This window comes from Triturus cristatus, chromosome 2_1, assembly GCF_964204655.1.
Source record: "Triturus cristatus chromosome 2_1, aTriCri1.1, whole genome shotgun sequence".
In the NCBI taxonomy this organism is placed as follows: Eukaryota; Metazoa; Chordata; class Amphibia; order Caudata; family Salamandridae; genus Triturus; species Triturus cristatus.
Window position 1 is genome coordinate 514,910,074 of NC_140581.1, and position 19,972 is coordinate 514,930,045.

General features: G+C 45.7%; 1 protein-coding gene across 7 annotated transcripts in view; it reads right to left on the reverse strand.

Annotated features, from left to right (window-relative positions):
- Positions 1-19,972, reverse strand: part of SSBP2 (single stranded DNA binding protein 2) — a 787,338-nt gene that overhangs the window by 554,712 nt on the left and 212,654 nt on the right. For all 7 annotated transcript variants that reach the window (XM_085632417.1, XM_085632415.1, XM_085632414.1 and 4 more), the window contains exon 2: positions 19,638-19,710. In XM_085632417.1, the coding sequence (XP_085488543.1) occupies positions 19,638-19,710 (73 nt within the window). The remainder of the gene's footprint in view (positions 1-19,637; positions 19,711-19,972) is intronic.

A 19,972-nucleotide genomic window follows, 5' to 3' on the forward strand; every position in this document is an offset into this window, starting at 1 on the left:
GGCACCTAGGAGAAGTCGCGTTTGGGAGATATGATGGGCAGTTCTCACTGCTTCAGCTACTGCTGGCGGGCAGAAGGGGGGTGGAATATGTCCCATATTTAGTCAGACATACAGCATCATTATGGGAATGCAGAGTTAAAAGTGTTCTGGGCAGAGCTCCATTCGCTCGGAATTTGGTTTTATGGGTTCTCCCAGCCATTAAGACTACTGGGGTCTTCTGCGGATTTGACCAACTGGAGGGCGGGTGGTTGCAATGTACTGAGGGGATCTGAAGAATGAAGAAGTTATAGACTTCGAGGCTGCATGGGAAAGCTTCCATAAAGGGCCAGGCTAATTTTTGCAGCATGTGAGTATTGCAGCTATTATGCTGGATATATGGCCCTTATTTGCTATGGCCCCGGTTACTACACTTACTTTTAGATGCCTACTAGAGGGGGGGGCAACACTTGAAATTCCACCTTTATATGGCTAGGACGGGGGACCATAAGCGGGATTTATGAGAAGGGAGCACAGCTATGGGGGAAGCGGCGGTTTGGTCTCTCGAAGGGCTTGTAAACATGCATGTTGGATAGCTCATCAATGTGATGTTAAATTGATTTTACTGTAAGACGTAAACCTTCTCTGAAACGGTAGGATGTTGCAAGTGGTAGGGTGTCAGTTAGTACTGGTTTGTATTATTAAAACAAATAAAATATTTCTTTAAAAAAGAAAACAAAAACCTTGGGCAGTGGATCCACATTCTTTGTCTGGGGAATGTTATAAACATGGGATCCAAACCACCCCACTTTGTTCTAGTTTCAAGTTCTTCATGACCAAGGAAGAGAGTGTATTGCTGAGTATCTTCAAGAGCTGCTGTTTGACCAGGGCTGGTATTAGCATAACAGCCTTTCTGCAAGGGGTAGGGGAACATAAGCTTACGAGACCATCAAGGAGAAGAACTAATGTTCCTGGCATATGAACACACAGATGTTGACTGCCCCTGGAAGTGTAATAGAATCGTGTCATAAGGGTCTCCCAATGCGGCCCCCACACAGGAGACTGCAAACAGAAATCCAACCCAGGAAGTCATCATATGCACTCTGGCACCGCTGCACACCCAAAGGGATGCTGCGGTCGGACTCCAAGCGAATCCAGTGGAGGTGTTGCAATCACAGCAGAAGCCTGATCCCACCTTAGAGGCTGCACCTGCCAGATGAGCATCCTCTGTGATACTAGCCCATAACAAGCACCTGTGGGATACATTTCTAGAGGCTGCTCGCCCAGAAGGCACCCACCAAGCATTCCTGCCAAGCTGCGCAGCCACTGCAGCCGGAGTCCTGAAAGAAGCAGTCATTACGGTCCCATAGAGCCAAGGAACCACTGAAAGCACGATCTTGGAGCAAGCCCACCAGCACCGCACGACTAACAACCTAGCAGGTAATGAGACCTCACTAGCGAAGGACTGAGCTGGATACATGGAATTCTGCACTGGGAACATTGCCCATTAGTTATGCAGAATACTTGATAGTTCATTTCAAAAGTTCTTATCAAATGGGATTGCATGAGTGTAAACCTAGTGAATTCCACTTGTGCCTAATCTATGCATGAGTTAGAGTAGAAGTCCCACAGCCCTTAGAATGGAAGGAGGATACCATACCTAGGATGTAAAGCTGGAATCAACCCCATAGCTGAGACCAATTGTACAGAGTAATATGGCGTTTTACTGTGTACTAAGATAATCAATGGGTTGGACAATGCATTAGTGTGCATGTAGGTTGATTGTTGATTTCTCAGTTTTTGCCCCACATCACACAGTACCTCCCTTCGTATCCTTTTATGGTGCACCCTTGGCATTCTAAGATCCAAGTGCCTAGACGTACTTGGCCTAGTTTGCAGAGCCATAGTAGCACAAACCTAAGGGCACGCGTGGCACTCTCAACCACAATGGTTTTAGCCCAGTAGCCCCAGTCTGTCCTGTGGCTTCCTGAAAGGGATCCGACGGTTTCATTTATTCTTCTTCCACAATGATGAAACCATCAGTCAACACCTCTTCGTGGCACCATTAACCTCAGGCTTTCTCAAGGCTCAAAATTAAATTGCGTATTCATTATCGTCCATGCTAGGAAACATAGCAAAAATCTATCTGATCTATGTTTAGGAGCTGAGAGGGACTCCTAATGGGGCATCCGAGACTTGGGCAAGCCATTCATCAGACTGTGCTAATCAATTACCTGATTTCTTCGGAAAACACAGTTAAGACGCAATTCCCCAAACTGTATTTTTATGCTTTTGACATATTTTCCATCTTGTTTTGTAAGATTTAAGTTTTTGTATTTGCATCAATTCATGTACCTCTGCGGTATTTTTGGTTTTTGTATTCTAGCAACACCGGCAGTAACAAAAAAAGAAACGTACATTTAAAAAACCAAAAGCATCTTGTCAATGTTCTTTAAAAATCAAGTAATATCTTTGCAACGTTTGAAGAGTTAAATATTTCAATGTGAGAAAATGAAACAGAACATTAAATATATATTTTTGGAAATAAAATCCTGGATGTACACCATCACCACTAACTCCTTATAGTAAAATAAAGCAATTTGGGGTTTTTCTTTCAAGGTGATTCATTCCTTTGTTTTCATTTGATTTTGTTTTTATTTGACATATTTATCGTGATGAACAGAAATGCAAATGGTACGGTTTTCCTACATTTGTAGAGAAATTGTCCTCATTTTCAACTTACTTCAAGACGTCAGCCTGCTCACAAGGTTTAAGATTTACAATAAAAGTTGTGGAAAAAAATATCAGATGTCTATTTTGGGAGAGGTGGAAGGGGAGTAATATGGAGTAGTTTCTTTTCTGTAACTCCAGTTCTGTAGTAGGGGTATCTCTGTGATAGTCATAATCCAGTGAATAGTCCCGCCCATGTGCGCGGACCCCGGAGCAATAAAAAATAATCTCTTAAGGTGTCAAATCATGCAGACCTGCATCCACCTTTAAGAGAGAATTTAATTTAAAGACCGATAATGCAGCCTATACCCACAGGCTACACTGTCCAGTACTTCAACTAGAATTCCACCAACATCCACAAACAGGACTGCCTGTCCAGCTTTTCTCCACACAGGAAAAAACCCTGCCTCTACCAGCAAAAGCCTCTGGAATGATAGAGAGGAAGGAATGGACAGACAAGCCCCATAGGCTGCCATTATGTGGCTGAGAACAGGATACTGTGCCTTTAAGAAAACTTTCCAGATTTCCAGAACTTTCCCAGTATCCCAGAATGCACAGCAGGTCCCTTCTACTTTCAGTTCTTTTTGAAGGCGTAGCACGCCAGACCTGTAGCATTCCTCACATGAAGAATTATCTCTCCACCGGGGAGGAGGGCGGGCGCTTATGACTATCACAGAGATACCCCTACTACAGAACTGGAGTTACAGAAAAGAAACTACTCCTTCTGTAGTAGGGGATCTCTGTGTGTAGTCATAATCTAGTGAATAGAATGGCAAGCCCATCCCCAAACAACAACGGCGGTGGAGAACACACAAGACAATACCACTACTGTGCGAACAAATTTCGCAGCGAAGCCTGCCCAACCTGAGCATCTGCTCTGGCATCCGAGTCCAGACAGTAATGCGCAGCAAAGGTATGGACCGACTTCCAAGTGGCCGCCTTGCAGATTTCTGCAATCCGAACATTACGCAGCAAAGCCGTCGCGGCAGCTTTGTCCCTGGTGGAATGAGCCTTAGGTTTACCCCCTAAGGTCTTATTAGCCTTTTGATAACACAATTGTATGCAGGACACAATCCACCGAGAAATGGACTGCTTAGAGGTCGCGAGACCGGTCCTGACTGATCCATAATTAACAAACAATTGGTCTGACCTACGAATATCCTTGGTCTTATCCAGATAAACTTTCAACACCCTCCGAACCTCCAGGGAATGGAGAGACCTTTCCGCTGGCGAAGAGGGATTCTGAAAGAACGTAGGCAAAGTTATGGTCTGGTTGACATGAAAATCAGAGATAACCTTAGGAAGAAATTTAGGGTGAGTACGCATCACAACCTTAGCAGCATGAAATACAGTATAAGGTTCTTGACAACATAATGCCTGAAGTTCACTCACCCTGCGGGCCGATGTAATGGCCACTAGGAACGCCGCCTTCCAGGATAGGTGCTGCAATGAAGCCTTGTGAATGGGTTCAAAAGGCTCCTTCATCAGTCTGGACAGCACCACATTCAAGTCCCAGGAAGGCGAGGGAAGTCTGACAGGAGGAAACACTTTCTTCAAGCCTTCCAAAAAATCCTTGACCACAGGGATCTGAAAGAAGGAAGTCTGTGAAGGGCATTTCCTGTAAGCAGTCAAAGCAGCCAGATGAACCTTAATGGAATGGAAATTAAGGCCAGACTGCGCCAAATGCAAAAGGTACGGAAGGATGACATCTTCCTTACATGTCGTAGGATCAAAGTTCTTGGACTTACACCAGATACAGAACCTCTTCCACTGATAGGCATAAGACGTCCTAGTGGAAGGCCGTTTAGACTCCTTCAGTATGTCCATACAATCTTCTGGCAGATTCAGATGGCCATATTGCACTATTTCAGGAGCCATGCCGCCAAACTCAAAGACGAGAGGTTGGGGTGCACCATCCGCCCCCCGAACTTCGTGAGAAGGTCCGGCCTGCACGGCAACCGTATGTGAGGAAGGAGAGACCGGTGAAGTAGGTCCGTGAACCACCACTGTCTGGGCCATTCCGGGGCGATCAGGATCATCCGCGCCCTGGACTGGGAAAGCTTGATGAGCACTGCCGGAATCAGGGGAATGGGTGGAAAGGCGTACAGAAAGCTGGTAGTACCTGGAGGCGAAGTCTCGGCATTTGCTGTTTTCGGCGGTGGCGAACAGATCTACGTCTGGAGTCCCCCACCTTGCGAAGACTTCTCCTAGTACTTCGTCGTTTATGACCCATTCGTGGTTTTCCTGAAGCAGCCTGCTCAGTGCTTCCGCCTGAGCATTCTGCACCCCTGGCAGATGCGTGGCCGTAATCGTCAGTCCTCGGGCCAGAAGCCAGTGCCAGATCGCCTGCGCCTCCTGCGACAGAGTACGCGATCTCGACCCCCCCTGCTTGTTGAGGTAATACATAGTGGTTGTCTTGTCCGTCTGTATCAGCAGCGAGTTGGTCTGGAAAGACGGCAGGAAGGCCTTCAGTGCCAGGAAGACAGCTCTGAGTTCCAGGAAATTGATGTGGTATGTCGACTCCAACGGGGACCACGTTCCCTGATTCTGCAAGTCCCCGGAATGCGCTCCCCAGCCTTGGAGAGACGCATCCGTCACGACACTTTTCGTGGGAATGACCTTGTGGCAGGGAACCCCCTGAGGAGGTTTTCCGCCGAACACCACCACTTCAGAGACTGAAGAGCATGTAGCGACAGCCGTACCTTGTCGTCCCAAGAACCTGTCCTCTGATCCCACTGATCCTCCAAGCCCTCCAGCAGTGGCCTCATGTGCAGCCGTGTGTGAGGAAGATACATGATGCCATCGATCCCAGCAGCGAAGACACCTTCCTCACTGTTGTCGATGGAGCGGTCATAAGGGCCTGAGTCCTCCGAAGGAGTGACAATCGTCCCTCCGCCGAAGGAGACACGCTTACTGACAGCGTAGAGATGGAGGCCCCCAGGTACTGTATGCACTGGACCGGCGTCGGAACAGACTTGGACACGTCGACGTGCAACCCCAGCTTGTTCAAGAGAACGCACGTCTTCTGGAAGTGTGCTTGTGCTTCCGAGAAGGAGTTTGCCTTGATCAACCAATCGTCAGAGGCGAGACCGGCCCCAACGTTGGGGAGGGCATGATTATGAGAACTCGAGCCTTCCGAAGGATCGAAGAGTGTCTCCCCTCCGAAGGACACACAGTCGTTGAGCCAAGACAGACCTCGTGAGGTTGGTGCGGAGGCCCAAACGAAGTAAGAGAGAGAAAGTCCGAGTGAAATGCAGGCGCGCTACCTGAAAGTATCTGCATTGATCAACCAGTCGTCCAGAAACGGATAGACAAAGACACTGTTACTCTCATATGCGCAGCCACTACGTCCTTGCGTATGGAACATTCCGAGGTGTTGGCTTCAGGCCGAAAGGAGGCACAACGCAATGATAATGGTCGTTGCCCACTGTGAAAAGCAGGAACTCGCGATAATTTCCCCGCCAGGGGTACGTGAGAATCTGTGGCCTCCAAATCTAATGCGCATAGTACGTCTCCCTGATGAAGTTGAGAAGAAATCTAATGCAGGGACCTCCACCGGAATTTATTACTCTTTGACCTCACGAGTCGGCTTGCCGCACGCCGAACACGGGTCCAAACTCGGTCATGTCTCCCTTGCACACTAGAAGGAACAGCGAGTACCATCCCATTCCATTCCGTCCCAGAGGAGCCGATCCTATCTTCCTTTACTGGAAGAGGGTGGTGGCCTCCTTCTACAACTCGCGCATCTAGCGCGATTGAGTTGGAGGGGCTGGAGGAGAACTGGAAGAGTCGCACGACATTCAGCACCTGAATGATTCAATGGCGGCCCGAGACCGCAGAAACAAAATCTGGGAGGCATAATGCCGCTGGAGAGGGCAGGCGGCCTTAAGCCGTTCTCCATGCCCCTCCCAACCTACAGCCTTCAAAGCCTCTGCCTCGGCCTTCATACGGGCCACCTCGCTATCCGCATGGGAGCACAAGAGTTGCAGCAGAGAACGGGAGATTAGAAACACCCTGCTGTGCCGCAGGCTTCAGAGATGTCAGACGAAGACAAGTATGTCGCCGTAGAACAAAACCATGGCAAAGCCCAGGTTTCGCCTGAAGCAAAATATCTGCTGCAGAGCCGAAGAAGATATCCGCAACCATCATGCCCTCTAGACTATCCCTGTCTCTGGGCAGGAGATCCACCCTTTGGGAAAGGAACTCACACAGGGATTTATCACAACGGCCCAGCAAGAGGTTTCATCTGTAGAGTCTTACGCATCACTGATGTCAACTATACAGGCAGCTCCGAAGCCAGAATCTACTGGCCGGTGACAGCGTACGAAACTTCCTTTACTGGAAGTCAAGTACCACACACCAGTGAACAACCCGCTAAGGGGGAAATTCGTAAGAGCAGGAGAGCCCCTTTCCCTACTCACGTAAGATGCATCCCTGGCATGCCTGACCCGAGACCTTCCATAACGGTGACGACGGGACCTTATGGAAGACAGCGGAGTCCATGGGACCGATGCCGGCTGAGGAGCCACAGGCCCCTCGGTGAGTGGGAGATGAGACGGAGAGAATTCCGCGGCATCCCCGTGGTATCACCCGTGGGGGCGGAGCAGGAGGCGACCTAGATGGTGTGCCGGTACGCAGACACTCCCAACTAAGCGAAGGGACCAAAGTCCCTCACTTCTGAGCGGACCACGTGTCAGTAGCCCCCGACTCCGAAGGGTTCCTCGGCGTCCAACCCCAGCTCAGCGTCGAGAGTCGACGTTGCCGGGAAAACGAAGTCCCCGCCTATGATGATAGGCTCACTACGGAGCGAGGTCCAGAACGGGACCTCCCCATGACATCACCATCACTGCGACTTCACCATCACTGCGACGTCACCACCACAGCGGTGTCGACCCTCACTTCACTGCGCCTCGACGCCGTGCATCACTGCGCCTCGACGTCAAGCATCGCCTCGACGTCAAGCATCGCCTCGACGTCAAGCATCACTGCGTCTCGACGCCAAGCGTCGACGTCAAGCATCGCATTGGCGTCGCCGCCAAGCATCGCATTGCGTCGACGTCGTCGTCAAGCATCGCATCGACGTCAAGCGTCGCATCGACGTCAAGCGTCGCATCGACGTCAAGCGTCGCATCGACGTCGTCAAGCATCGACGTCGACGTCAAGCGTCGCATCGGCGTCGACATCAAGCATCGCCGTCAAGCATAGACGTCGACGTCAAGCGTCGCATCGCCGTCAAGCGTCGCATCGCCGACGTCAAGCATCGACGTCAAGCATCGACGTCGACGTCAAGCATCGACGTCGAGCCCTCGACGTCAAGCCCTCGACGTCAAGCCCTCGACGTCATTGACGTGGGCTTTTTCCTGAGGCGACGGAGAGCATTCGGTGTCATACCTGCTCTCGACGTCACCGTCCTCGATGCTGACCGGATTCGCGTCGTTTTACAGTCGCGTTCCTACTGGGGAAAGCCTCCGTGGCCACAGCATGGGACGTGGTAGAGGACCTACCCTCTCCTTACCCAGAGGCTGAAGAAGATGCCTAGACAGGTGTCAAAGACATAAGACACAGGCAAGCACAGAAGACAAACTCTGTGAGCTTCAGCTTTGGCCTTTATTTCCTACCGCAGTCAAAGCACTTGCCAGATTATATAGAGACAAGAAAACTGCAGAAATTCTGCCAAAAAACCACAGCAGAATGTAGAAAAAGGCCAAAGACGTCGAGTGAAACTTCAAAATCCAGAACAAAAATCACTAAAAATGAATAAAAGCTCAAAAAATGAAGAGCTAATGCTCCAGGGTCCTGCTAGCAGGAGCCGGAAAAAAGAACTGAAAGTAGAAGGGACCTGCTGTGCATTCTGGGATACTGGGAAAGTTCTGGAAATCTGGAAAGTTTTCTTAAAGGCACAGTATCCTGTTCTCAGCCACATAATGGCAGCCTATGGGGCTTGTCTGTCCATTCCTTCCTCTCTATCATTCCAGAGGCTTTTGCTGGTAGAGGCAGGGTTTTTTCCTGTGTGGAGAAAAGCTGGACAGGCAGTGCTGTTTGTGGATGTTGGTGGAATTCTAGTTGAAGTACTGGACAGTGTAGCCTGTGGGTATAGGCTGCATTATCTGTCTTTAAATTAAACTCTCTCTTAAAGGTGGATGCAGGTCTGCATGATTTGACACCTTAAGAGATTATTTTTTATTGCTGCGGGGTCCGCGCACATGGGCGGGACTATTCACTAGATTATGACTATACACAGAGATCCCCTACTACAGAAATATAGTTAGCGGGAGTAATAAAGGTTGAAGGTCAATTATTTACATAATAGAAACCAAATTCTAGGAGACGCAGTCTGTTTTCAGCTCCGGACGGGGCCCTGAATCAGCATTTCTAGATTTTCACATTTACATTTTTGCCATGACCGGTTTTAAGTAATTCTGCCATACTTCGGTTACTGTTCTTCCCTGCAGAATTAGATGGGATGCCCTTGATCATCAAGTCCCCCCGAGTAGGTAGCAGTAGAATTATGTTCCATATTGCTATGAAATGGTTTGTACTGCACAGCATAGAACCATGACAGTAAATCCAGACACCTTCATTTTCATTTCCTTTTTTGAAACGGATTGGCCTCCAGCGGTCAAGAATGACTTGCAGCAATCCCACACACAGCCTCTCACACCTAGAGCAGAATGGCAGTGCAGGAGGATAGTGTGTGGGATGATGTCAAATGCAGCAGACACGTTGAGAAGGATCAAGGATGCCTTCCTCCCTCCCCACCCCCACCTCGAGGCCAACTTCCATTTTATACTGTCAGATATTTGCAGCACTTTTGATTTTGTACTATGATGGGGACACTATCTATATTAGCACTGCGGATTCCATAATATGACGGGGAAGATAACTAGATTAACTGGGATTTAGCAGTTTGTCCTCCTAAAGATATTCTGAAATCTGAGCCCTTACTAGATTTGCAAGCATTTTTATAATGGCCAGGAGAGAAATGGGCCTATAGTTGCAAAAGATTTTTGGGTCTAATGCAGGTTTCTTAAGCAAAACCACTTTGGCAAGTTTCCAGGCCTCAGGCCCAATCCCCGAGGAAAGAGACAGATTACAAACGGGGTTGATCACCGGGCTGATGTCCACGGCATCTGTAAGCAGAGTCGGTGGGCAGGCATCCAGGGGGGACCCGGATTTGTATCGCAGGATGGCATCACTGGAGCGCTTTAAGGATTTGGGCCTGAACTGAGTACACTTGTGGCTGCGCCAATCTAGATCAAAATAACAGGCAGGAGACAGAGATCGCTACCACAGGTAGTGTTTTCTGTATGTCAGAAATTTTGTTTAGGAAGAAGGTTGCCAACCCATTGGAGAGCTCTTGATAGGGAGCAACAGCTTTGTGCTGAGATTGTGGAGAGATAAAGGACTTCACAATCTGGAAAATAGAGCGAATCTCAGCTCGGCATTATTGATTGAACTGGCATTGGGCCTGTTTAAGAGAAACATGATAAGCTCGGAGAGGCGCTTTATATTTGGCTTTGCTGTCAGCAGAGAAGTTCTTGCGCCAAATGCGCTCAAGATTTTTACAGGCATGAGTTCCTCGGCTAGGTGTGAGGAAAACCCCGAGGCAGAGTATCTGCCCCTCTGCTGCTCCTGCACAGGCAGCAACGCAGCCACTGCCCCTAGAAGCCATGAGTTAATGGCCTCTACATCAAGACTGACATCATTAGTTAAACGTGAGCATGTATTAGCAGGGACGTCTGCCCAGTGCTAAGCCTTCACCCTCCTCCTTGCCCTGGAAGCAGTACGGTACGAGTCTACTCTGCTGACCAGGGGCAAAAAAAGTCCAGTTAAAGGAAATCAAGTGATGGTCAAACCACGGGGCGGGGGGTTGGTAGGGCAGATTGATAGCATAAAGTTAAACAAGCATTTACAATGCAATGGTCTCGGCATTGGTAAAGTTAGAGCTATTGGCATTGCTCATGACATTATTTTTGTTTATGTTTTTGTTTTTAAAACATGTAAAGAAACGGCATTGTCATGAGCAATGCCAATGGGTTTATGTTTCATGCAATATCTATAAAAAAAGTTTATTTTAGATACAAACAGGACCTCACATATGAGAAATGGGAGGGCGCCACAGAGATTATTTGAGTAATATTAATGACCTGCTGCTGTATTGCAATATTAAAAACACACATCACTATCCCTGAATATTAGATATAAACTTTTCGGGTTTGGATCAATGGGCCATATGTACGACGAAGTGGCGGAGCGTGTCGTTGAAACACAAGGCTCCACCATATTTACAAGAATGTGGTTCAGCCTTGCGTTTCCCCCTGCTATAGCGCCAAGTTTTACAACTTAGTGCCAACGCAGCAGGAAGGATTGGTTATGTGTAGGAAGGAGACCCTTCCTGCACATAAACAACCCTAAAATGCCATTTTGTAACTTTCATGTGTGCTGCTTCAAGCCGCACACACGAAAGTTAAAAAATTGCATTTTGAAAAAGGTTATTTTTGTGTACAGGAAGGGACACCTTTCTGTACATAAACAAACCATGGCATTTTTCTTTTTCCATGTGTGCTGCACAAGGCAGCACACATTGAAAAACTAAAAACGTGGAGCAATAATGCATTTCTCCCCGTTTCGCCACCTTAAGACCAGGGTTTTCCTGGTCTTCATTTTGGCGCTGCCTCCTATGTACGCCACCCTTGTACATAGGGGGCAGCATCAAATACAATGGGTGTTGCGGTGGAACGCCCACCACAACACCCACTATATGCCCCTTTCATGCTAAACATAGTGTGAAAGGGTGCCTTTTGTACAAGACAACATTAAGCCACGTTAAGTGGTTTAACGCTGCCTTGTACATAAGGTGAGGCCCCTATCGCCATGGGAACGTCACGAAAAGTGATGTTCTCGTGGCGATAGGGGCTTGTACATATGCCCCTGTGTGCCTGTGCTCTGCCAGTGACCTGGCCAAGGAGGGCATAAAAGAGCTTAAACTGGATCACAATTTCAAAGCTGATGAGAACGGGGGCCCCCAAAATACATTTGGCCCAAGGCCTCCGAAATCCTTAAGAGAAAGCATGGTGTTGTATCTTGCCCCTCTGGCTTTCCAGCCTTTACATAAAGCCCTGTATGACCTTATAATTCAATTGTAACTGAGGGCTTCAGCAGTGGTATTTGCTGAAGAACAGTTGGTGGACAGGTCAAATAAAGCGCCTTCTCAGGTTACATACGTTTAGTGCCGCACTTTTCTACAACAGTTTACGGCCTCCCCTCCCAAATGATCAACTCTACAAGACAAAATCTGCTAAGAAAGACCCGATGCAGTTCGTACTCGCTGGGCAATGCAATACAACTGCGCAAAGAGGCATTATTTTGTCCGAATTGCGGTGTCCTTTCGAAGGTATATCATAAAACCCTAATGCAGACTTCTCCATTTGTATATATGCATGTAATAATATGACATAAGGCACTGCTACAGGCCATGTCCACATTGGCCACACCATACAACGATGCAGTATAGACTCTCCCTATCGGTCTATGATATGAGGTGTAATTTGAGACAATTACAAGCCAACGTGGCAACCCCGCTCATCTGACAGATACTCGTCCTAGCCTCACCTGCAGTTCCTAGAGTTACTCCAGTCCAGAGCGGTGAGGCGCGTACCGATCACGTCTCCGCGACAGGTTGTGTGGCGTCTTTCGGCCATCTTGTATTGGGCATGCGTCCCGATTCCACAGAGGGGGGGCGGGGTCAGGCAGCACGGATTGTTAATGCTGCCCCTTTGAAGCAGGACTCTTACAGTCCAGGGATCAGTGGTGGTAATTCCGGCTGCTTCTTGGCTCATCCAGTGCGATCGTAGATTGGAACTACTAGCCCAGAAACCTGCTGTCAACTCTCGAGGTGCTGTGTTCATGCAAATAATGCATCCCGTTCCAAAATGGCACCAATGTGTGCAGAGCCGGGACGTTAAACACAGCACGGCCCGACAAGCCTGTTACACCTTTTAGATTTGTTGGATTTTTTTTTGCAATGCGTCGGCTTAAAATCCGTAGCTATCAGAGGTTTTGGGAAAATGCAATATGCAGTGATAGTTAAAAGATCAATCTACAGTTCATTGTGCGAATAGCTATTTGTGTATGCGTCCTCCCATAATTTCGTGCGCGGGTAGTTGGAAGTCGAGAACTGAGTGCATTGCACATTTATTACACATGTCGCTTATTAGTGCGGGGCGGCAGGGGCACCGTTGACTCCAGCAACACTTCACGAGCCGCTGCACTCTATGGTCTACGGCTTCACCAGAAGGGGGAGTTTTGTTTATGGGTACACCAGCGCGAAATCACGGCGCAGCCGCGATAAGGAACCCGTCGACCACCACATATTACCTCTGTTGCCTCCTACGGTTGCCGTAAATCATGAGCGCTGCTAGAGAGCCCCACATAACACTTTGGGTGCAGCAATGTCTCTATAAAAGTTTAAGCGATGCATACTAGGCTGTCAACACCATACAGACCAACCAAGCCAGGCCATAGCCGGAGACACGTGCTCCTCTGTGAAAGGGATTCCAGCGGAGCTGAAGATCTGAGATGACGATATCGTTGATGACGAAGGAGATCAGGTGAGGGAGCAATGCCGGGACACCACCGCCTTTCTCCGAGGCACAGCAGAAAATGCCTCGGAGAAACGCCACGTCCTTTTCGGATTTGGGGGCGTGTTTTGCTGTTGTCTCCTCCCTGAGACTTCTCGCAAAAAACACGCCCCCCGATCCGAAAAGGACGGGGCTTCAACGGAGTGACTGGACCTCTTCTCCAGTGGCTGGCCAGCATTTAAGAGGCCAGCCAATGGAGAACAGGAGAGAAGAGGGGCGGGTGCAAGCCCCTCTTCTCAAAGTCACTCAAACTCATTAAATCTCGGAGCGAGACTGCGCAAGCGCAGCCTTTCGCAGCCGAGACCTAAAAAGACCAGATCAATAGTATGACCTGCCTGATGCGTAGGTGACGCAACCAGCTCTAAGAGTGCATACGCTCAATCAGCGAAGCAACCCACAGGCCCCGAGGGTCATCAGTGAGCAAATTAGAGTAACTGTGTTACTCTTGTAATAAAAAATCCGACATTACACCATTATGTGCCATTCGCGGACAACATTCATGTGAATTCAACACGCATTTTGCACTAAAATACAGTGCCAAATGCCAGTTTTGCATTTCAAGTAATTACACATAATTATGCTGAAATTCCGGGTAACTACACAAAAGCAAATTACACCAAGTTTGCACACTCCTAATTGACAATTAACCCTTACTGTTTAACATATAGGTCGCCCTTCTCTGATCATTTAGCTTGAACATTTATAAACATGCCCAAGACACCCACCTGGTGTCTGACTTGTCTAATGACTTTCGAAAGGTCCAACGTTATATGGAAACATTTTTCAAAGATATTCAAGCATGGGTGGAAAACAGGTGGATGCAAATAAAGCAACAATATGTTTCTGCTCATAGTCTCTTTTAATGATCTAACGTCACTAGAGAAATCGATGAACAGATAGTGTTCATTGGCGTAATTATTTGACTCCATCCTTTCAATGGAGCAACATGTCAATGCAACTAATTCCGCTATCAGTTAACTCCTGAAACTAATGCACAATGTTGGCTTCTTTTTTCTAGAAAATGCACCAGGCTGTTATCCCAGGAGACGTCATAAATGCTAAATTAGACTACTGTAACTTCTTGTTAGCAGGGCATTGGTTAGGCTACTACGGATCCAAGTGATGCAAAATGCTGCTGCACAAGATAACAGTAGTACTTGACTTCGTGCCCACATTTCTCAGGTTCTAAAGGGCTTACAGTGACTGTCAGTTAAAGCCAGGCTAGAAACAGGAACTGCCAGAGCCAGGAGATTTGGTCTAGGAAAGCTGGTGCATTGGTTAATTATTTTTATTGCAATTATATACCTCAAAAATATAAAGGAAACATGCTGCCACCTAAAAGTGGCGCCCATATGTTTGAAATAATGCTTTCAAATAAAAAGAGAGAAAATTAACCACAGGCAATTGCAACAGAGGTTAGGAGCTTCCTAGCAGGCATATTTGCTGAGAGCAAGTACAAAAATAATAATCTGTTCCAACGCACACAACAGGAAAACATGAAACTTATTAGCACAACAAATAAAGATGCCATTCGATTTGAATAACCTGAAAACAGTTAGGGATGACTAAAAAAGTGCATAAAGAATTGGCAGAGGAAATATTGTCCCAACAGCACTGGTACTGATGTGCTGTACTTTTCAGGCAGGTGTGCAAATATGATAATGCAAAATGCTGTCATCGACAAAGCAAGAGTGCCAGAGGCTGAAGTGAGCTGATCTCCTGTCTCAGGCTGTAGTTGGTGGAAGCAGAATATGAACAGACCGATCAATAAAGACAGCAGACCCAAGCCGCTTCCTATATGTATTGTTTGTTAATTAAATTGATCGATTATAGGAGAGTGATGGGACCGATTAATTTGTCTGTACATCAGACCTGATCAAGCGACTAAACAGGTCTCAAAATGCTGTATAGGTTAATATGTCCCTCCCCCCACCAGCTAACCTAACATTTTATCAGACCTGCAGAATACTTCTACACTAAAATAAAAAAAATATGAACATCCCTAAAATGAACAGGCCAGCATTAACTAAAGCCTTGGGGTACTAGCTGGCAAAGCTTACAACAATCGGGACAAAAATCCTTAAGAGTGAACATAAACGTAAGCTATTTATACACAGGCTGAAAAAGTATATTCTGCATTAGTCTTAGTTGTGGGGGTTCTTTTGAGGGAGCTTTCGGATGCCGCTTGCGTTTGAAATGCTACATGTACATGCTGTTGCTGATGATTATGAATATGGGCTACAAACCTGGTCATCACAGCATACAAGGAGTTCCCCACACACCTCACACCCTCTATCAACACCTCCCCACATTCAGTCTGCATCACCTTCAAAGCAAACTCAAATCAACAATGCGCCTCCTCTAGGTTTTTCTCATAAAGTGATAGGAGACTGCTTCAGTGGAATACACCCCTATCCAAGATACAATCAGTCCTCTCTTTCTGAGATGAGACCATTCATAAGACCCTTCATGACTGATCACTTGCTCTCCTACTCACCACAGCCTCTCCTTCCAATATACCAAACACTAGTGTGCAGTGCCATAATTGCTGTCCTAGCTACCAGTTATTCATCTGCTATTTACACACTCTAAATTACTGACGTTCTAAAGTACCACTATTGTTTGCTCAGCATGGCATTTTTAACAGAAAGGATTGTTTCTGGTAAAGTAGAAATTCAGGGAAGGTGTTTTCCCCAGCAAAAATGTATCTTTCAGGCGTTCCTTTTTATTAAATTATGTCAGTTGTCTAAGTGTTTATAGCTTTTCTAACTTAGGGAAAAGTGCACGAATCGGCTTACAAAGTTGCCCACATGCTCTCAGCCGCACTCAAAAGTATGCAACCATCAACTATGCTCTCCCTCTGGGTGAACAAGTCTGATCACTTTTTACTTTGGGCCCCGTCGACAAGACAACTTCTTGGTGCAAAAGAACCAGCCTTTTACTATAAAAAGTAGTTCAAAATATATCCCAAAAGAAATCATCAATTTGGTTAATTTTATGAAGTTCTAAAGGAAAAATGGAGGAGATCGTTGCCTCTGTGCGGATCATGGTGGGAAACAAATTGTTCTAAATTCAGTAATCCACTAATTTAGAAGTAAGACACTTAAAAGGTTCTGCTCACCTCATCTTGGAGTATAGTTAGCTGGAAGATCTAATTACTTAAACAGAAGAAAATTACCCACGTATGTGTATTTTTCAAGTAGGTCATGAACATTACTTCATTATCTTTCACATAGAAATTAAGCACAATAAGATAAGTTTGGCACATGAAACGCCACTTTAAATGTTGCAGGAAACAAACGGAAGCAGGGCAATAGGTCCATTGGCATTACTTTGCACAAGGGGATTTTGACAGTGCGCTATCCATGAAAGCTCAGAAGTTCATTTTGCAGTGAAAATTGGATGAAGGCAAGCTGTTTTGAAGTTCAAAGAACTGAAGAACATCAACAAAGAAGAACTAGTATTACTGCTGGATAACTATTCCATCATGATTTTCTTTGATGTGCAGCAGCATTAGTATAGCATAGCAGGCTCATCCTTTGAGCCCAGAAATGCGTAAAGCAGGAGAGTTGAGTAAAGAGATATTACGGAAAAAAGCAGTGAGGATAGGCACTATCTGCTATAACGCCAGGTCGAGTTTGGGTCTTTGCAGTAACACTAGTCAAAGATGTTGGCTTATCTGAAGATTTCTGCGGATGGGACAATTATCACATGACGAGTAGTATCTCTCTTGACACCAAAGTAACAAGTCAATGATTTACTCTGAAGTAGTCTGTGGGCGGTTTGATGGACCATGAAAATATAACTAACTAATCCACTCAATGAGGACAGTTAACAAGGGATTTAAATATATAAGCATCTTTAGTTTTATCAAGAGAATATTACATGGACCTTTTATCATCCAAGATACAAATAAACTATTCTTTTTGAAGTTGGATCCAGGCAGAAGGCAGATAACATAACAGTCTGATTGATTTACAGTTTGAATCGCACTAAATCGTCTAGTCCCGCAGTTCTTAACCTTTTGACTTCTAAGGACCTCAATGAATCACTTCTAGAAGCCAGGAATGACCCCATCTTAGTAATTAATTTGTATGATTTGGACGTCAAAATACAAACAAATAGAGAAACAAGTTTACATCAAATAAATACTTGAATACGGAATATTTTATGTCCTTCACAGTTAAAAAGTAGGCTGAAATCGAAATTTAAAGGGGAGGCTGGAGCTTTCCAAAATGTAGTTTTATTTCTAAAATATAAAACCATATGCTAGACTCTGGTATATAACATGGTCTTTTCTGCTCCGAATATATGCTCTCTTTTGTGTCGGCACATACAAATGCATCTCCAATTGACACGAGCAACTATTCATACTAGATTCAGTTTGCTGTATTTGTGCTGCACCCACAAATAACAACATAACAAAAGTTTTAGCTCCCAATTTTAAATTACTTCACGCTTAGAGAGTTTTAAAACTTTCAATATAAAAAATTTGCTTTTTGATGTACATGTACTTTATTACATTGGCATTTCATTTTATAAACAGTTGTGGACCTTCTCAGTAGACATCGCGGTTCAGAACCACTGGTCTAATCACATTCGTTCTGTTTTCTAAGACTTATATTGCACTTCTTTCCTAAACATAAGTTTACTGCAGGTACCTGGCAGCTTGCAAACTGGACATCCTAGATAGGAACTCAAGCCTGCGCAGAAGTCCTTGGGACAGCAAGGACATGGACACCACCAATGATGCGGCTAATCATTAATCAAGAGCAATAAGGATCATCCTTGTTTTAGGTTTAAGTATCCAGGCACTGTCCATGGGCACAGGGAGATAAGTGATTAGCCAGAATAACAGGATGTTGCGCCAATACTCGAACCTGGATAACCATCTCCAGAGTCAGCAGCTCTGGCCCCTGTGCCACATCTTACTTTGCGAAGGACAAGGAATGAAGGAAAGGCAGAGATATGAATCAGACCAGTCAATGAAAAAACACATGCTCCTTGATGTTGGCTCTGAAACCTGGACACGCATCCTCTGCATTTATCATTTGTGCAGTGGCAAGCATCCCCTTGCTCATGCTCTTCAAGGAGATGCCTGCTTCCCATCTGCCATCCTCTTCTGTAAGACCATCAGATGAATTGCTGTGAAAATACCAAGTCCAAACGTTTTGAGCCTCCCATAATGGCATTTCGAATCTCCTTCTCCATACACTATACAGATAATACATACATCATTGTTGTTGTATTTACCATCTGGCTCAACATAGAGCTAATAGGCGTGGATGGAGCGGAGGACTTCAGAGCTAACTAAACTGCACTAGCTGACTGACCTCTAATCTGCAATGATATTTATGCACTTATTTCTAACCCGATATTGCCCAAGGTTACATGAAGATATTAATATAGCTCCTGTTATCCCTACCATCCCTCTTTTCTCTGCAGTTGCCTGCTACCCGACTGTTACAGTCTTAAGATGCAATACGACAGGAAATTCCCAGTGTCCATCCTTCTTCGAAGGTTTACCATTTAAGGACAGCAGACATGACAATGTTGTCTAGGAAATAAACGTATAACACGCCTTCCACTTTCTTCACAGAAACTATGCAGGTCATTAATGGGTATTAGAGAAGCTTCCCATGGAGAGGATTGTTTCAAGTGTGCCATTGCTATTCCTGAATACTTGCTGCAAAAAATGTAAACCTACATAAACCCCGAGCAAATAACTTGAAGATCTGTATGCGATGCGAAGACAGAAATCCAGCTTAGAAAATAAACTCACCTGCTAAAGGGATAAAGATGTCATTCCAATCCCCTTTGCATTGTAAAGCACTGAAATCTGAAAATAATTCCCTTCCTTGGAAGACAGAAAATGAGATTGTCTATTTTCTCAGCCACTGAATTCTATTTTATACGAAATAGATAGACCAATACATATGTCAAAGCGAATCTACAATTTAACAAATCGAGGAGAAAGAGGGCGTGTGAATGTGTGCAGCCAGTTTACTCTCAATTCAAAAGCCAGGAAATTAAACGATGTATTAGTAATTCTGGTTAGTGAAATATTAATTGATCCAAAAGCATGCAAATAAAGTTAACCAACAATCTTCACTGTTCCAAAACCACAGAAATGAGTTTAGATATTTACCAGTACCATATTCTGTTGCCGTTTCGAGAAAGGCAAAATCACCAGTTGATTGTAGCAGTTCACGAGTTAAAGTAAATGCAAATTATTTAAAAACAAACAGCATTTTCATTAGGGAAGTAATATTTAGTAAATAAGATACTTACCTCTGACAAAAATGTCTGGGCAGATTTCTGTGCTCCTACATGCAGCAAGTATTCATAAACATAGAGCGCTAACCTGGAAGAGGAAAAAAATAAAAGTGTGTGAGTGCAAGACGTCTATTACCCTTAGATCAACTCATACCTTCTGAGGGCAAGAATGACAAGCAAACGGTTTTACATCAGTAATATCAGGTGAAGTTCCGAAGAAAACCATTCCTTCAACTTCTTTCTACCCCCACTCCGATTCAGATAGAATGATTGAGAAACAGTGAATCTTAAGCAGCACAGAATAAGCAAAAAAGCGCTGTGGGCCTGCGAGACTGGACCAATGTGAACCC